This window comes from Hylaeus volcanicus, chromosome 7 (genome assembly GCF_026283585.1).
Source record: "Hylaeus volcanicus isolate JK05 chromosome 7, UHH_iyHylVolc1.0_haploid, whole genome shotgun sequence".
Classification (NCBI taxonomy): domain Eukaryota; kingdom Metazoa; phylum Arthropoda; class Insecta; order Hymenoptera; family Colletidae; genus Hylaeus; species Hylaeus volcanicus.
In genome coordinates, this window is record NC_071982.1 from 6,353,195 (window position 1) to 6,370,023 (window position 16,829).

Below are 16,829 nucleotides of genomic sequence, written 5' to 3' on the forward strand. Positions count from 1 at the left end.
CCCATCCGACATTTTTGCAAAGGAAATTGTTGTTCAGAATCGTCTCAGCTACCCCCCATTTCCGGCTCCTCCCCGAGTTTTGGGACACCCTGTATAGAAAAATGCCTCGAGCGCAATAGTTTAATGTTTTCATACATCTATAGGGGATGTCCTATCTCCACGCCAGCGAGGTCTCGGCGCACGGGAAGCTTAGATCCTGCAACTGCTTGATCGACTGTCGGTTCGTCTTGAAAATTTCAGACTTCGGCCTGAAGACCCTCACTACGCCCTCTGATCTGATAATGGACGACATTTATTACACCAGTGCGTAAAAATAGATCGAACAGATGGATTTGATGAGTATTTACTTAACGTTTTGTGATCGTTCCACAGAATTGCTTTGGATCGCTCCAGAGCTACTGCCTCTGACGGTGATGCCTGGGAGCACAGCGACCCAGAAGGGCGACGTTTACAGCTTCGCCATAATTTTAGAGGAGATCGTCGTTCGCGGGGGACCCTACGAAACGGTTAAAGCGTCAATGACCTCCCAAGAGGTATAATGTTCGCAATCTAACATTTACCCAGCTGTGTCGATGACTCCAATCGATTGTTTTATGTGTAACGAAGATCGTGAGTCGCGTGACCGCGTCAGAAACGCCGCCGTTTAGACCGGAAGTGACGCCAAAGGATTGCCCACTGGATATCCTCTCGCTGATGGAGAAATGTTGGAACGAGATCCCAGAGGAGCGACCAACCTTTCACGCCGTACGTGGAACCATACGCGGCATCATGAAGTAAGGGGGCACCTAGGGATAACGGACACAATATTAGTATCGAATTATTTCCTCGTATACATTCTTCAAGTAAATATGCAGAGGGTGTAGAATGTATTCGTACACCGATCAATTTCTCAAAAAACTTTTGTGCGAAATTGTAGTTTCTTAACTTCTTTTTTTTATCATCAATGATATTTTACATATTCTCGGAAATCTCTAAGGTAGATATAGTCCAGACAACATTTACTAGTTAATGTAATTTGTGAAATTAAGAAAAAAATGCGAAAAGTGGGTAAAAGTATAGAAGCAATAAGTATTTGTACGATTCTTATGACGAACCATTTACAGTAGAGCTTGTAACGTAAACACATTAGTTTCTTGCTCCGTACGAATTCGAAAACATCAAATTTCCAGGAAAGTACTTTTAAAAATGGCTCTAATAGATGAATTGAAGAAGATTCTACTTCAAACAACTAATAATTTAGTTAATTTAATGTTTAGAAAAGTTACGATAATTATAAAATCAAAAGAAAATCCCAAGAAGAAAGTATTACATGCTTATAGATTAATGTAAATTTCTTTTTTCTTTAATCAAGTTATAAAAATGAAACAGTTGTGCAAATACTTGTTGCTTCAATATTTCTATCGATGTTAATTTCGCAACTTACATAAATAGCTATTTTTTGTTTTTACTATATTTATTCTAGAGATTTCCAAGAATATGTAGAATGTCATTGTCTATAAAAAATAAGTTAATAATTTACAATTTTACATAGTTTTTTTTGGAAATTGATCGGTGTAAGAATACTTTCTACGCCCACGTAGAACACGCCCACGCCCGTGTAGATTCTGTAATAAATGAAATTTTGAAATCTTGACAGAGGTTACTGCGAGAATTTAATGGACGATCTGTTGAGGCGGATGGAGCAATACGCGAACAATTTGGAGGCTCTCGTCGAAGAGAAAACGGAGCAGCTGAGTCTAGAAAAACGACGAAGCGAAGAGCTTCTTTACCAAGTACTCCCACGGTAAGCGTTTCGTTGCCAACGGATCGGCTGTTTTGCTATGCTCTGTCGGTACCGATGGTCTTTTCTATCGACTGTCGACTATTGCAGCCAGGTGGCGTGCCAACTGATGGCGGGAGAATTGGTCCAACCGGAACAATTCGAATGCGTGACGATTTATTTCAGCGATATAGTGGGATTCACAGCTCTTTGCGCGCAGAGTACGCCGATGGAAGTGGTGGACTTCCTTAATGACCTCTACAGCACTTTCGATCGCATCATCGAATTCTACGATGTCTACAAGGTTGGGCTCGTAATGCTATGGCAGCTTTATGGGTTTTTTGTGTCCTACGATAGAATAAAAATAATTTTAGTTACTAGTAAAACCAACTACTGTCTAGTAAAAGCAAATCCCGCACTTCGTTAAAGTCTTGTACTTCTTTAGTACCGTTTATACTCATTAAAATCTTAAAGTATGTTACAGTTGTTCTGGCGTGTTTTTTCTTTTTTTTTTTTTTATATCATTGATAACTCTAAAAGTATTTAATAATCAGTAAATTTACTCATCCTGCAGGTGGAGACGATAGGAGACGCGTACATGGTAGTATCCGGCCTACCAGAGAGGAACGGCGACGAGCACGCAAGGGAGATAGGCCTGATGGCGTTAGCCATTTTGGACGCCGTGAAATCGTTCACAATAATGCATAAACAGAACGCTCAGTTGAGCGTGAGAATTGGAGTACACAGTGGGCCCGTTTGCGCCGGCGTCGTGGGCCAGAAGATGCCCCACTATTGTCTCTTCGGCGACACTGTAAATACTGCGTCCAGGATGGAATCTTCGGGACTGCGTAAGTTAGACTCGCTGGAGAATTATAGATTTACGTATTAGGCTACGTAAGCGGGCACCATCAACTTCTTATCAGTACTTATCAATTACTCCTCGACCCTATGAAACCAGTAAAGTACCACTCGATCAGGGTTAGCAGATTTTTAAAATTGCATGACTAAGAAAATTAAGAAAGATTCTTTGAGAAATAAATATACTGTACTCGACCCAATTTGATAACCCTGATAATAAGATCGACTCCTACTCCATTAAACAACACAGTTAATTTTTAATATTCGCTAAATTAATATGTATGGCGCAGCGCTTTGCATACACGTGTCCAAAGCAACGAAATGCATACTGGACAAGTTTGGGACGTTCGACCTCGAGCTCAGGGGCGAAGTGGAGCTAAAAGGGAAAGGACGAGTCACTTCTTACTGGTTGAGAGGTTGCTCGGAACCAGATCCACGACCTCTAACCCCGAAATACCGCAGGCACAGCGTCAGCTCCCCAGAAAACAACCTTAACCCCCTGATTTTCCCACCGAACAACGCCAACGGCCCGAGAACAAACAACAACACTTTCATTAACTTGTCCGAGCTACAGTAGAACGTAGATTCTTGAGATGACAACGGGTCGTAATTATAATAAATTTATTTTAAATTTCGTCTATTACAATGTGTCGATTCGGAATTTTACATTGATGACATGTAATTTATATATAAATAGAAGAATCTGTACTAGGCTTTCGTTGAAAGGCAAGCGAGTTAAATCGGTGCCCGATCGGCGGCACGGCTATTCGAAAATGTAATCTGTTTGTGCAAACTAGGATGCGTCTATGGACACAATTCAACGCGCTTGTCTAACAGCAATGTTATGCGTAAAGCATCGTTCGCTTATTTTAGCTCAGAGTCAGCAAAATATCTGAAAGAAATTCGAAGAAAATCAAACGTTACTTTTTCAAGTGTCTGCGTGTTATTTGTTATACTTCTACGCCGACACTATGTAGCAGAGTTGGGCGTTAATCGCGGTTAACGTTAGACGAATTGATCGTCGATCGTTAATTCGATGAAACGTTGGCCAACGATGCCATGTAGCTCAGCGTGATGTATATTAGTGTATACGTGTATAGACTACAGCAGAATTAGCGTCTTTATTTTTTATTATCGTTACGGTTATCGCTACTATAAGTGATTATAAATCTCTGTGATCTATGCTCTTATCGCTGTTAAATCTAAAGAGTTGTGTCAATAATTCGTTTGTCATAAAGTTTTGACGACAGTAATCGCTGTGTGAAACTACTTGGATGCCAGGAACATGATTAGTCTGAAACAAAGAATAAAGGTGCGTACAGTTAGAACACGCTGCACAGTTTTGTCGGAGACCGATAACATTTCTTGTTTAATACGTTCATTGCCACGTATAAATTTATTCAATTAATTGATATTACCTAAAGTAGGTGCGGTAGAATTTCAAACTGGCAGTGAGCGTGTTAGACGTACGGAGAGGTCTTACCTGAAACTAATAGCTCTCGCAGCAAGAAGTCTATTGCACTCTGCCGTATCAGGTAAAGGTAACGGTAAATAAGGACTTTCGTTCTCTTGGTCGGTGAATTCGAATCTATGAATCCTCGGTTGTACTTTCATGTCCCCGAACGGTCCTTTCAATATCAAATAATGAAGAGGTAATGGACACGTCGTTTTTGTTTTTAAAATCAGCTACAAAATTAAATAACGATTTTGATCGCTCCCTCGACAAAACAAATCTCGCCGGGCTACCTCGACGAAATATCCAATCTCTACGTACTTGATAAGTCATGTCCCTTTCCGAGCTTTGAGTAGGATCACGTTGACTGTTGTTGATCCTCGCTTTTACTACCCATTGATTATTAAACGCCGAAAACCGAGAAGTTTCGTAAAATAGTTTATGGACGAACTCGTCCGTACGATACGGCTTCATTTGTAAATCTATAAACGACGAAATTCCACAAATAGATTACGCCCTTTCGGTATCCGTGGTCTCTATTATAAAATGAAAAGGCTGAACAATGCAATCGAATGATTTGATTTTCTAAGTGTCACCGATAATATGAAACGTTAAGCAAGCGAAACTAATTTAAGTGTGATGAAAGGGGGATTGTTCCTGCTGCTGCTAGACAAGGCAGAAAACAAAGGTGTAATATACATTTTTATAAGCTACAGATCAAATATTTTTTCTATGTTAAGTTGATGTACACTCGTAATAGTCAAGGGCCTAGTCGAGCTTCAAAATTTTAACAGCGAACTTTAAACGAAAGTATATATATATAACAGTTCCGGTTTTATGAAGATGCAAAGCTCGACTATCCCCTTAGGTGAGAGATTAGGCATACACGAGAAACGGATACAGACCGTTGAATGTGATTTTCTCGTAGGACAAAAGATCAAAGACATTGTCATACAGTCTACGTTCTTCGAGGGAGCGTTCGTCTATGTCGCGCAAGGCTTCCATTACATCCAGACCAGTACGATGAGGATGTACGCAATGTGCTTCGTGTTCTGGACCTTCGTGGTTGGGTCCGCGCCAGGGGCAGCCGATTCTGCTGTACTTGCAGCTGGATATTCTGAATACACAAAATAAATGTCATTAATATGCCACTTTACGGTAGCGGTGTTCGTTTTACCTTTCGTCGCACATGGTTTCTTCGTGGCGTTCCAACGAATTCCGTGGAAACTCTTTCGCACAGTACTGACATTCCGCTGGCAACTCGGACACCGCTTTTTCGACTGCCAAATTTCGAGATGGCGATGTTCTGCTGATCTCGATTCTGCAGTTGGGACACGTTGCCATTTCATCTCTCAGCCTGGCATCTGCGAGGACATGAGTGAAGCAACCGGCACACATCAAGTGTCCATTTGTACACTGTGAACATTTTTGCACCATGTATTACTAACATTCTCGATTTTCAACCTCTTTTTTTTTTGAAATGGTAATCCTAATCTTGTACAAAGTTCATTGGCCCGAGAACAATTTCTCGCTAAGTGTGCGCAGCTGTGTGCAAAATACAATTTCGGAATGTTAATACGGAACGTTAAACGAAGCAAGCGACGTACTCCTCGATTCTTTATTTTGCACAAACCGTCACACTGTGCTCGTTTACTCTTTTTTTTTTTTTTTTTTTTTTTAAACAAACACATACAACCCTTGCAACAATATTAACCAAACTAGAGTAGCAAAACTAATGTCATGTATATTACCATGATTTTGACGTTTTTTAAACCTGAAACACAAAATCGTAGTAGTACTATTAATAAGTCAAGTAATTATTTGCGAAACCAGCAGGTTTAAAAAAAAAATATATGAATTATCATCGGAAGCAACCGTCGTTATCGCTGCCAATATCGATAAATAGAAAGGAAGAGAAAAGGATTATGATGCATGGGACGAGTGAAAAAGGGTGTCGTATGCGAAATAACTAACTAATAACCTTTAAGAATATTTATTTTGTTTAATGCTTTTCAACTATACATGTTATACAGATCTTCTGGAAATGCGCTTTCTCTCTCTCACTCGCACTCTCTCGCTATTAATTATAAGTGATAAACATCAATTTCGCATGGGTCTACAATAACTTTTTCCTAGTAACTAGATCTTGGATAGTTTTCCTCAGTTTTCGATTACTTCTTACAATAGGCACAATATTCTTGTGATTAAAAAAATATTGTTATATTATGTGCTAAGGACTATAAAGATTTTTTGTGGCTTAAGTAACTTCTTTTTTACTTTCCTAATCGACTGTACAGTAGAACGTCAATTATCCGAACCGATAGGGAGCAAAACTCGTTCTGGTAATCTATCTAAGAAAATTGAACTTGCAACTATGTAATAAAATAATGAAAAATAAAATGATCGCGTGAAAGAATGTGTGGTTAACGTAATGTGAAAAGCAAATTGATAATCCATGGACGTAACTAAGTTTCTGAAATGAATATTTAAATAGTCTGGTCCTATTTATCATCTTCTACTAATATTACTTTTTTTTTTTTTTTATATAGAAACCCCTAATATTATATGTATTTCATTCTCATGACTAAATGAGAGACTCGTTTCTTCTTAAATATGCAATATAGAGTAAACGAAACGTGTGATGTTAAATCTGTGTTTATGTCTAATGCAGGATTTCCACATGCAGGATTTCAACATGCAATAATCTTTGGTACCAGTATCTTTGCATATGGAAACATGTCAATTCAACTGGGTCCACAGCGAAATAAAGAGGTGCAGTTCCTGGTGCAAGTCATCTTTATATTTTAAACAAGTGTAGGTATATGAAAAATAGTAGAGATAGAAGAAATAAAGTACTGAGAGAAACTGTTGATGTCACATCTGATTCTGAATTAGTTGCAAACCCTGTAAAAGCTAAAATGTTAAATATTGTGCCACTTAAAAACTATTTAGACCTGTAGAAGCATAAACTGTGAGCCACTTATATTTGCATCGTTAATGTTATCTTGGTGTTGATGATCTTTGCATGTGGAAACCTTGCATAACACTTGCAAGATAGTAAGCATGATATACCATAAAAGTCAATAAAATTATGTAACTATAACAGGTACAGGTTTTAAGATTTAAACAGTGTCTGAGTCAGAGGTGGGGAAAATTTTATTAGATTAATAGAATTAAATTAAATTTGCGGTGTTTATTCAATCGAATATTTACTTTTATTAAGGATGTTCAAATTGCCACCATAATAATAAGTGTTACATATACGACAATCTTTTATTTGATATTTAGTGTTTTGATCTAAATTAGAATTTTGCCCATCTTTGCTTAGAATTTGTGGTGCTATACACATTTATCTCCTCTTGTGTTCCAATAATCAACATTTGGATAATCGACGTTCCACTGTATCGGGATACCAGTAAGAGTGAATTTGAAGTTCAAACTACTCGCGTGTACTTATAAAAATGAAATATTTTTAATAGCATCTACGAGTTCACCAATACAACCGGTGTGCACCATACTAAATAAAACTGGTACATTGTGCACGAGATGGCGCACTGAATAACTTACATGTACGTGTCTCTACAGCAAACAGGATAAACGCAACATTCTTCCCAGTGTTTTACAGTTAATGAAGACACTGAATATAGAATGCGTTACATATGTTTCTGTCAATTGAAATTCAAAAGAGAACGACCGAGAACAAAATATAACAGTTCAAGGTGGACTGGAATGCTACAAATTTAATAATAGGAGTTCTTCTGTAAATAAATATTACTAAAAAATTGGGGTTATTGCCTGGGCATGCATACATACAATAATTCTCTTTGTTTTATTGTCCGTAATTTGTTTCTCGCATAAAATGTAAAAATTCGCATAAACTTACATCATAGTGAGAATTACTTTACATGCATGCATAAATAGATATATATCGTAATTGTAACTCATTTTTTACAATACAAACTTTATGAAAAAAAGCAATTGATCAATGTATTTCTACAACCTTAAATGTTTCAAAGGATTATTTTGTAAAGTATTTATAGTAATATGTTCTTATTAGATTTTCTGAATTTTATAAATACATTCAACAACAGATATCCATTAATGTTGGCATTCGTGTAAAACAAGTTAAAGGCTGCGTGTAGATCCCCTATTCAAAACATTTAACACCATTTTCACTAAGAGAATCATATAATTACCTACCTGTAATTATTTTATTATATATCTTAGAGGAAACAAGATATTGATAATGATAAAAATAGCTTAAATTCATCTTAAATACTTATACGATTATAATTTAAACAAAACTATAAATAAGTCTTATCGAGAGGGCAAACTATTTAAAAATACGGTGTAATAGTCAATAGAAGAGGAAGGTAAGAAAAATGGGCAGAGTGAGAGAGAAAGAATTGAATACAGAAATAAATTAGTATTAACGACAGTAAAAAATGAAACTAGAAACTATCGTAATAAATCGTATTTAGTAACGATATAAAAGGATGTGAGGTTGGTGTATCTGTCAAAGGATATTCTCGTTTTTAACCATTTTGTTTATAGAAATCAGGTGATGTAAAAGCTTAAGTAATAGAAGAAGTCACACTGGAGGAACTCTGACAACATTAAGTATTCTTGCTATACCTTAAGTGACACGGGAAAAAATTTACCACTGTCAGAGGATAAGAACCGAAAGACGACAAAAGACAACGACTTCGGACAAAACGTCAATAAATTATCACGGGTGAACACTGGTCAGTCAAAACAAAGTTTATCTAATAACGTCTCCATATATACATATATCTAATATACATATATATATATACATATATACGTGCCCGCAATGAACAACGGGAAAGTCACCCAACGACCTCGGGTGAAAATGTCGGATGGAAAGGAACGACGACATCACACAACGTCGATGTTGAAAAATACGGATAATACTCGTGGCGCATTCGTAAATTTGCATTATTTTCGTACTGGCACGCGCTGGATAATTTGCAAGAAAAAATGTAGCCAAGAATATTGGCGAACTTACCTGATAGACAGCCGCCTTCGGTAAATCGAGGCAAACTGCGCAGCAGAGGATGCCGCCCAGGCGGTGCTCCAGCTTTTGCTCGGTTTTCCCATCGGTCCTTGACACCTTTCGACGCTTTTTATCGGGCTCGAGGAAGTCCTCTAGCTTCTCGAGGTCGTCGCGAATGGGAGTAGCCGAAGGGGCTTGCTCCGCGACGCTACTCGACGATGCAGCTTCGTTGCTCGGGTCCGCCATATTGATTGTTTTGATTTTTCGTCCGTGCGAGCGTGAGAATTGCGCAGATGTCAAACGCATACCACGCAATAGGCCACGGAGTGGGAGTACCCTCGCAGACAAGAAACTTTGTTCTCTGGTCTCAGCTCGGATTGCGCATGCGTTTCGTAACTATCACCGTGAATGTAGCTGCGATACAATATCGAAAGTAGAACGCGAGATTCAAACACGAATGACACTATTTTTACTTCATTATATTTTTTTTACTTTAGATAATATACTAGTTCTTAGCGCAATGATGTAGCTCGTAAAAAAACAAATTCAAGTACACGTGCTTAGGTGACCTTCGTGTGACCTTAAGTAACGAAAATGGCGTTTATTTTGAAAAAATAGAACTGTAATAAAATTCCACGTGACTCGGTATAAATATGTATCTATATTATTTCAGAAGATATTGAAAATGAGCTGTGTCAAGTTTAGTACATTTTTTAATACATTGCATAAATAGTATTTATGCTTGCAAATTTCTCAACACCATTTTTTGATCACTTTGTATCATTTCTGCTGAAATTCAACACTGAGAAGAGTTGTTAATAAGGAGAGTTCTCCTTTTTATTATCACATGAATCACTACTTTTATTATTTTAATTTCTTTTTTAAGGAACAATATTGTTTTTCTATTCCATAATACATATTTTACCATTACTTATGGTATCGATATTATGATTTTATTTCCTTGAAGAGTAGCACGTAGCTGAAACGTTAATTACACTAGTTTACAGCCAAAATGTACATTCAATGCCACAATTTTTTCCTTATGTATTTTGGCCTACTAAACTCGAAAATCGCAAGAAAATTTTTTTCTATGGATAGGTTTTTTTTATATGAATTTTTGAATTTTTTTCGATTTTTCTCTGACAAACGTTCACATTGTAGGCCATATCTCGAGTTAGAAACGTCCGATTCAGCCGCGCAAGACGCCATTTTAAAGGTAATCGAATTTCCAACAATTGCTTTGCACATTATTTTCCAATCGGTTCAATAGTTTAAGTGTTACAAGCTAATATGTATGAGAAACTTTGATATTTCCGGCTAAAATAGAACACGAATATTTCTTCCATCGCCATGGAAAAATAGAAATTGTCAAATTATGTCCAATTCATTGTAAATACATAGTCATTGTAAAGGGCCTAGCCGATTAAGATGGTCAAAACTGCCCTAAGAGCTTTTTCAATAGCTCTTGAATCATTCGAAAGCTGACCAAGAAAAACCTTTCTGAGTAAAATTTTAACCCTCTAGCTTGCCCGTGAGGGTAGTTACAGGGTAAAATAGATTTTACGCTTTCCGGCGCATTTTCCGATCTCAAATGCGTTCTAAAATTCTGAAAAAAAATCTGACACATTCCGGATCCTAAGGCGCATTTTTGAGAATTTGTTCAGATTTTTTTGTTGCAAACTGTGGTCGTAAAAAATGAAAAACCTCAAAAAAATCGGAAAAACATTTTTTTCTAAAAAATATGAAGACATGCTATTCTACTGTTTGGTTCCCTGATAAAGTACTATAACAGGCAGTGTTGTCAATTTTTAAAAATATTCTTGTTCAGCTGGTCATTGTCAAAAACAATAAAAATTGAATTTTTTCGACGTTTTTGCTGCGAGTTTTTATTGTTTTTGACAATGACCAGCCGAACAAAAAATTATACAAAAATTTACGACATACTGTTATAGTACTTTATCAGGGAACCTAACAGTAGAATAGCATGTCTTCATATTTTTGAGAAAAAAATGTTTTTCCGATTTTTTTGAGGTTTTTCATTTTTTACGACCACAGTTTGCAACAAAAAAATCTGAACAAATTCTCAAAAATGTGCCTTAGGATCCGGAATGTGTCAGATTTTTTTTCAGAATTTTAGAACGCATTTGAGATCGGAAAATGCGCCGGAAAGCGTAAAATCTATTTTACCCTGTAACTACCCTCACGGGCAAGCTAGAGGGTTAGTTTTGCTCAGAAGGGTTTTTCTTAGTCAGCTTTCGAATGATTCAAGAGCTATTGAAAAAGCTCTAAGGGCAGTTTTGACCATCTTAATCGGCTAGGCCCTTTTCAACTGTAATTCTGTGACTATAACATGATTTATATCAATAACAGGAAGTATGTAATTAAATGATTAAAATTTGAATAATCAATTCTTTATTCACACGCCCGTCGGTATCATCTCATTTATTTGCACTTCGTATTCCTCATTAAAAATTCATAAATTTTAATGTATTCCTTCCCATATAATTTACGGTTAATAACTGACCTGTTCGCTCTTTTTTTTTGTCTATGTAAATACAATACCTCGTTTCTCGCCAAAATGGACGTATAGTCATTTAAATATATCTGCGATCGTTAAGATCCACACGATGGCTACGCGCAAAAACATTACGTAACGTATTCAAGTATAAGAGACAAATCAACGTGCATTTCACTCTTACGTAATGCAAATGATATCGAAGCGCATCTAAAAGATATGAAGCTAATTATTGACCATTCGTGGAATATAGTAAGTTTGACTTCAATTACGTCCCACTTTATTCTACAAATAAAGATAGTATAGAAAACATGTAGAATATTAAAAATTGAAGAAAACCTTTTCATACATTCAATTCTAACAATTCAGTATACTTTCTAAAGTGTATTCATTTGTAGATTAAAATGAGTCATCTTCGTATATAAGATAAACAGATTCTCTATGAAGACTAAAACATTACGTGCCTAGTAACGAGAGCATAAAATCAATCGAGCCACATCATACATCACCCTTGTTTTATATTTTATTTAATTTCGACAAAAAGAATTCACAAAATTTCTTGCTCCCTATTTCATTCGCGGACCATTCGATCCTCGAATAATCCGTTTGGTACGATATGGCTAATGTACTTGCCATAACCTCACTTTTTTTTTTATAATACAATACATAGTACTAAATCGATCAGTTCTCTATAAACGTAGGAGAAAAGAGGGGTCTAAAGTTTTGAATTCTGCAGAAGTTTGGGTTATTCTTTAGCGTTACCAAAACGTTTGGCAAATTCGTGGCCTATACTGCGCTACAAACGGTAGAAGAGTAGAAAAATTTATTGCAATTATACATGGACATTTAGGGGTTGGGAGAGGTGTTAAACGTTTCTAAATTTTGTTTCGTAACGCAAGAACAAGTGTAAACGCTCTTTGTACTTTTCGATGGTATATCTCAAATACTCAGCTAGTTACATACAGCATCCTCTAGAGATTGGCAATTCCGTCGTATTCGAAAATATGCTTCAAATACACGGTATTCGATTTTCACAATACTAGATTAACGTATACGTTATTGCTAGTTACAAATAGCTCTCCCTTAGTTCACGTTTGATCGTAAAACACATTTCGGTATAATAATCGAGCGATAAATCCTTGCCGATTATTCTGTGCACCGGAATTACATAGCCCGAGGCATTCGATATTTTTCTTTCTATATACATGGAATTTCAACATACTTAATTCGATAATATTTACAAATACACACATCTTCGTATTTGGAGACACGGTTGCTACATCGTGCAAAACGATTCTTCGCCCAAGTATCTCCGCAATATATCATCTAAAATATATTACGGGGTTACCCTGGATCGTTTTGATTTACTCGTCGAGTTTTTTATGGATAGATCGTCATCCGAGACTGTAAAACAGGAAAAGTGATTTTTAAAGCGATTAAGATACATAATATCGATTCAATTCAAATCCAACCTAAATGCCCGATAAGCTGGAGATGTTCTTACAAAATAATAAAGAAATAATACCTTTGAAACTAGCGAAGCTGAATTCAACGGATCAACTTACCTACCGCACTGTGATCCTGTTCGATCGGAACGTCCCCAACGATCGATCCTTCCAGGCTCTTAGGTCTTTTCAGTTTCTGACTCTGAACACCTGGTATCGCAGCGAGCATCGCACTCGTTGAATTCTTCAAAGTGTCATGCGATTGTTCCAGCTGCTTCATCCTGTCGTTTAGTTGCGCGTTCATCGCGTAAATCTCGCTCACCTGGAACATTTGCAGTCAGTCAGACGCGATGCTATATCGCATAAAAATTTCACGCGTCGCTTAGCATGCACACGTACTTGGTTATTCAACTTTTCAACAGACGCGGTAGTGTTTACGTACTCGTTCTCCAAAGATATCACTTTCATGCTAACGTGCTGCGACGTTTCCTGAAGCAAGACCAATGTTTTCTGCAAAATATACATATGGTTAGCCATTTTTCAATTTCACTTCTAACGTTACACGTTGGTCCGATATTTACATGGTCTTTGCTCCAATCGTCGGAGAACCATCGCAACTCTCTGGTGAGAGTTTCATTGATGCGCGTCAATTTAGTCGTTAAGCGTATTATCGCCGCCTCTAGCTCGTCAGTCTTTATTTTTGTCTCGTTGGCAGCAACGGTCTGCGGCTTCTGCGTGATGTTGGACAACTCCGACACGGCGTTCTGCGATACATGAACATGAAAAGGTGGATCACAGTTGGACAACATTTTATTCGAATAATATACGAAGTGTTTCGTTCGTTAACCTTGATACTGCTGATATTTTGCTGCATAGTGGTCTGGGCATCCTGCACCCTTACGTTGAACTCCTTCAAGGTCTTCACGGTGGCACTCAAGTCTTGTATTTGGCTGCCAAACGATACCACGCTACTCGAGAGTGCTTTCAAGTCCGTCGGTACGTTGGCCAGTTCTGGGGCAGCTTTGAACCACTCCTCTACGCTCTGCCGATCGCGCTGGATAACGGCTAGCTGAAAATGAAACGAGCGTTCTAAAAATGGATCGTCTTCATTTAAAAAACTCTTGTAGGATGCATCCTGGTTTCTAGAGATGAATCGCGAATTTTTATACAGGGTGAGTCCGAATGGAATAAATAAAATTCAACGTGTAAGATTGGAAATCTTAGGAAACATTAGAATTAGAAATCAGAGAGCAAGAACGTCTTCAGACTGATCAGCAGTTGTAAACACGAATGTGTACAAACACATAGATAAAGGTATGTCATAAATGTCTTCCTGTCGACACCGAATCTGTTATTATGTTGTGTATTGCGATACATTTGAATGTATAGCAGCTCAAGTTAATATTAATTTGAATATTCAAAATATTTTGAACATTTTGCGTAACAGGAATAAAGCAAATGAATCTTACACGTTGAATTGTATATTTTCTAATTGTAAAATCTGAGATAAATGATATGTAGTTATCCATAGAGGTTTACCTGCGACGTAAAATTATTGATTTGAAGCTTAAAATCGGTCAGATGAGAGAAAATAATTGTTTGGTTGTTCTGAAGATCTCTCGATAGGGAGTGGCACTTCTGCAGGGCATCTGGAACACCTTCGCTACCGGCGATTACTGCAACGTACGAAAACATTCATTTATTGCGTGACGAGGAATTTTCAACTGAATTAATAAAAAATAGACACTAGAATTGTATGCTTTCTTCAATTACATTTTTCTTTAACGTTGTCGCTTCCGAATGAGCCTCTCGAATTCACATTTTTATAGTATGTTATACTTCTACAGCTGCACTACTATAAAAAGCAACTATACTATGGTTGCACGACTGTGCGCATAGGTATGTTATAGTTGTACAATTGCATACGCGACTACATTGTGATTCTAACGGTATATTATTATAGTTGCCAATGGATGCCATGCTACTATACTACACCAGCGTTCTTATACAGGGTGTCCCAAAAATGTTATAACACCTTGAAAGAGGTGGTTCGGGACGTGATTTGAAACAAATTTTTCCTTAGCGAAAATGTTGTCGGAGGTTTCGTTACGGAGATATTAAGCGTAAACCTCGACCAATCAGAGCGCGAGTATGCCGGTGAGCGTAGGCTACGCGATCCTCCATCGGCATCCTCGCGCTCTGATTGGTCAGTGTTTTCCGTTAATATCTCTTCAACGAAACCTCTGACAACATTTTCGCTAAGGAAAAAGTTGTTTCAAATCACCTCCCGAACCACCCCTTTCAAGGTGTTACAACATTTTTGGGACATCCTGTACAGCTGTGTACAGCTGTGAATCTCCACCAGAGGCTCATTCGATAGCGATCGAGTGACACGTGTTATTATTCTACTCAGCATACGTTTTCTAATAACTGTCAACATGTATCGCAGATTACCTGGCATCGTGCTATCGGAGCGATCTTACGAGTATTTACGTGCTATAAAGTAGCGTAACCGGCTAAAGAGACACAGAGCCTATTCTGGAACTCATAACGAGATGATTAAATCAACTTCTTTCTTCATTTTTATCGCGAGAAGTAATTAACCCGTAATACCAATGGTCGCTCGACGAAAGTTAATCAGTCGACGACGCCATTCCCAAGCGTTTCATTCGATCGAAATTTATTTAATCGAGAAGCGTGTCTAATTTTTCTTAGGACGCATCGCGCGATATCAATACCTTGGTCCAGCTCGTTCCGAAGAGCAGTGAGTTGCTGACGAACATCGATGAACAGCCAAATTAAACTAGCGGTTGCTAATACGGAGGCACAAGCCAGAAAGGCACTACAAGCTTTAAAAATTCCGGGACAAGCTCGACCTCGTCTGCCTCTGCATTTTCGGCCATTTCTAGTCGATACATTCCAGTATTCCGATCGTTCGTCGCTGCTATCTGATAGTAACTCCTAGAAATGTAGGTAAAGTAAATACCTTCTCGTTCGACCCATAAAAGGTAACGTCGTGTTAATTTCATTTAAATGAAAAAAAAAAAGAACGAAAACGTGACTAGAATCGAAGTTTCGCTTTACCAATTTCTCCCTTTGCATTCCTGCAATTTTACGAGATTCTATCGGTTGCAACATGTGAACCAGTTCTTAAAACGCTTTTCCTCGATAAAAGGATTTCACGAGGAAGATTATTCTAACGATTATTCTAATTTCTATTTATTCGATTATTCGAATAAAATCCGAGAACGGGAATCGTGGAAGAATTGAAATATAAAAATAATTAGGGTGCGAGGATAAGAAACAATTAAATTTGCAAGAGTGTTCCCGTTCCGTTCAACAGATGGCGTTCGTTGAACGTTTCAATTTCAGGCGCGTACACGTAAACTAGTAGTTTGGATTTGAGCTTATAAAAAAACTGAATTACGATTGCTTTTTTGCTAACAACACCACATTTTGCTCCACACGGTAACTATCACAATTTTTATTAATTGACATTCCCTCCTCATTTAAATGCAACTCTTCGGTCTACTTTAAGGCGCACAGTGCAGCGATTTCCGATCTCAACTGACAATTCTTACGGCGTATCCAAGTAGCGAAATCGTCCCCACTGTTTATGTTTCGATAAGAAAGCGATAAGATAAACAAACCTGTACAATTTTATTAGAATAAATAGCAACACTAAAAGTAATTATTGTCAAATAATATGCGTACATAAATATTGTCACCTATTTTCTTTCTTTCGGTGTTCCCAAAAAATATTCGTATTAAGCCCCCCCCCC

The 16,829-nt window shown here is 37.5% G+C and overlaps 3 protein-coding genes and 1 long non-coding RNA gene across 7 annotated transcripts in view; 2 read left to right on the forward strand and 2 right to left on the reverse strand.

Annotated features, from left to right (window-relative positions):
- The first annotated feature begins 146 nt into the window (after positions 1-146).
- On the forward strand, positions 147-3,197 carry LOC128879917 (atrial natriuretic peptide receptor 2-like). The gene is made up of 7 exons (XM_054129486.1): positions 147-303; positions 373-533; positions 607-773; positions 1,637-1,783; positions 1,871-2,063; positions 2,334-2,607; positions 2,908-3,197. The coding sequence occupies exons 1-7, from the start codon at positions 147-149 to the stop codon at positions 3,192-3,194; spliced, it is 1,386 nt and encodes a 461-aa protein (XP_053985461.1). The 3' UTR covers positions 3,195-3,197.
- A 27-nt stretch (positions 3,198-3,224) lies between these two features.
- LOC128880339 (zinc finger TRAF-type-containing protein 1 homolog) overlaps positions 3,225-16,829 on the reverse strand; it is a 179,752-nt gene continuing 166,147 nt past the window's right edge. The window contains exons 3-8 of one of the 2 annotated variants that reach the window (XM_054130333.1): positions 9,100-9,336; positions 5,248-5,486; positions 4,976-5,187; positions 4,392-4,552; positions 4,101-4,303; positions 3,225-3,911 (exon numbers count right to left, since the gene is read on the reverse strand). In XM_054130333.1, the coding sequence (XP_053986308.1) occupies positions 3,884-3,911; positions 4,101-4,303; positions 4,392-4,552; positions 4,976-5,187; positions 5,248-5,486; positions 9,100-9,333 (1,077 nt within the window). In that variant the 5' untranslated portion in view covers positions 9,334-9,336 and the 3' untranslated portion in view covers positions 3,225-3,883. Of the gene's footprint in view, positions 3,912-4,100; positions 4,304-4,391; positions 4,553-4,975; positions 5,188-5,247; positions 5,487-9,099; positions 9,405-16,829 lie in introns of those variants that run through there. The other variant, XM_054130332.1, reaches the window with a different exon arrangement.
- LOC128880338 (uncharacterized) lies at positions 12,101-16,628 on the reverse strand. Of its 3 annotated transcripts, none has more exons than XM_054130330.1 (8): positions 16,132-16,628; positions 15,786-16,008; positions 14,587-14,723; positions 13,895-14,116; positions 13,629-13,811; positions 13,447-13,557; positions 13,172-13,369; positions 12,101-13,006 (listed from the first exon to the last, which is right to left on the reverse strand). In XM_054130330.1, the coding sequence occupies exons 1-8, from the start codon at positions 16,183-16,185 to the stop codon at positions 12,983-12,985; spliced, it is 1,152 nt and encodes a 383-aa protein (XP_053986305.1). In that variant the 5' UTR covers positions 16,186-16,628; the 3' UTR covers positions 12,101-12,982. The 3 variants fall into 3 exon arrangements, with proteins under 3 accessions (XP_053986305.1, XP_053986303.1, XP_053986306.1); XM_054130328.1 differs by having other exon boundaries at positions 13,168-13,369; positions 16,132-16,616; XM_054130331.1 differs by lacking the exons at positions 15,786-16,008; positions 16,132-16,628 and adding an exon at positions 15,502-15,643 and having other exon boundaries at positions 13,168-13,369.
- Positions 14,078-15,611, forward strand: LOC128880351 (uncharacterized). Its single transcript, XR_008457798.1, has 3 exons — positions 14,078-14,219; positions 14,662-14,801; positions 15,497-15,611. It is a non-coding gene; the product is annotated as an uncharacterized LOC128880351 (long non-coding RNA).

Coding starts and splice junctions, on each gene's coding strand:
- LOC128879917 (XM_054129486.1), top strand. CDS start 147: ATGTCCTATCTCCACGCCAGCGAGGTCTCGGCGCACGGGAAGCTTAGA. Junction 774..1,636: donor ACCATACGCGGCATCATGAA/GTAAGGGGGCAC, acceptor AAATCTTGACAG/AGGTTACTGCGAGAATTTAA. Junction 2,064..2,333: donor AATTCTACGATGTCTACAAG/GTTGGGCTCGTA, acceptor CTCATCCTGCAG/GTGGAGACGATAGGAGACGC.
- LOC128880338 (XM_054130328.1), bottom strand. CDS start 16,185: ATGTTGCAACCGATAGAATCTCGTAAAATTGCAGGAATGCAAAGGGAG. Junction 13,812..13,894: donor AAAATATCAGCAGTATCAAG/GTTAACGAACGA, acceptor CATGTATCGCAG/AACGCCGTGTCGGAGTTGTC. Junction 13,370..13,446: donor TTGAAAAGTTGAATAACCAA/GTACGTGTGCAT, acceptor CAAATGTTCCAG/GTGAGCGAGATTTACGCGAT.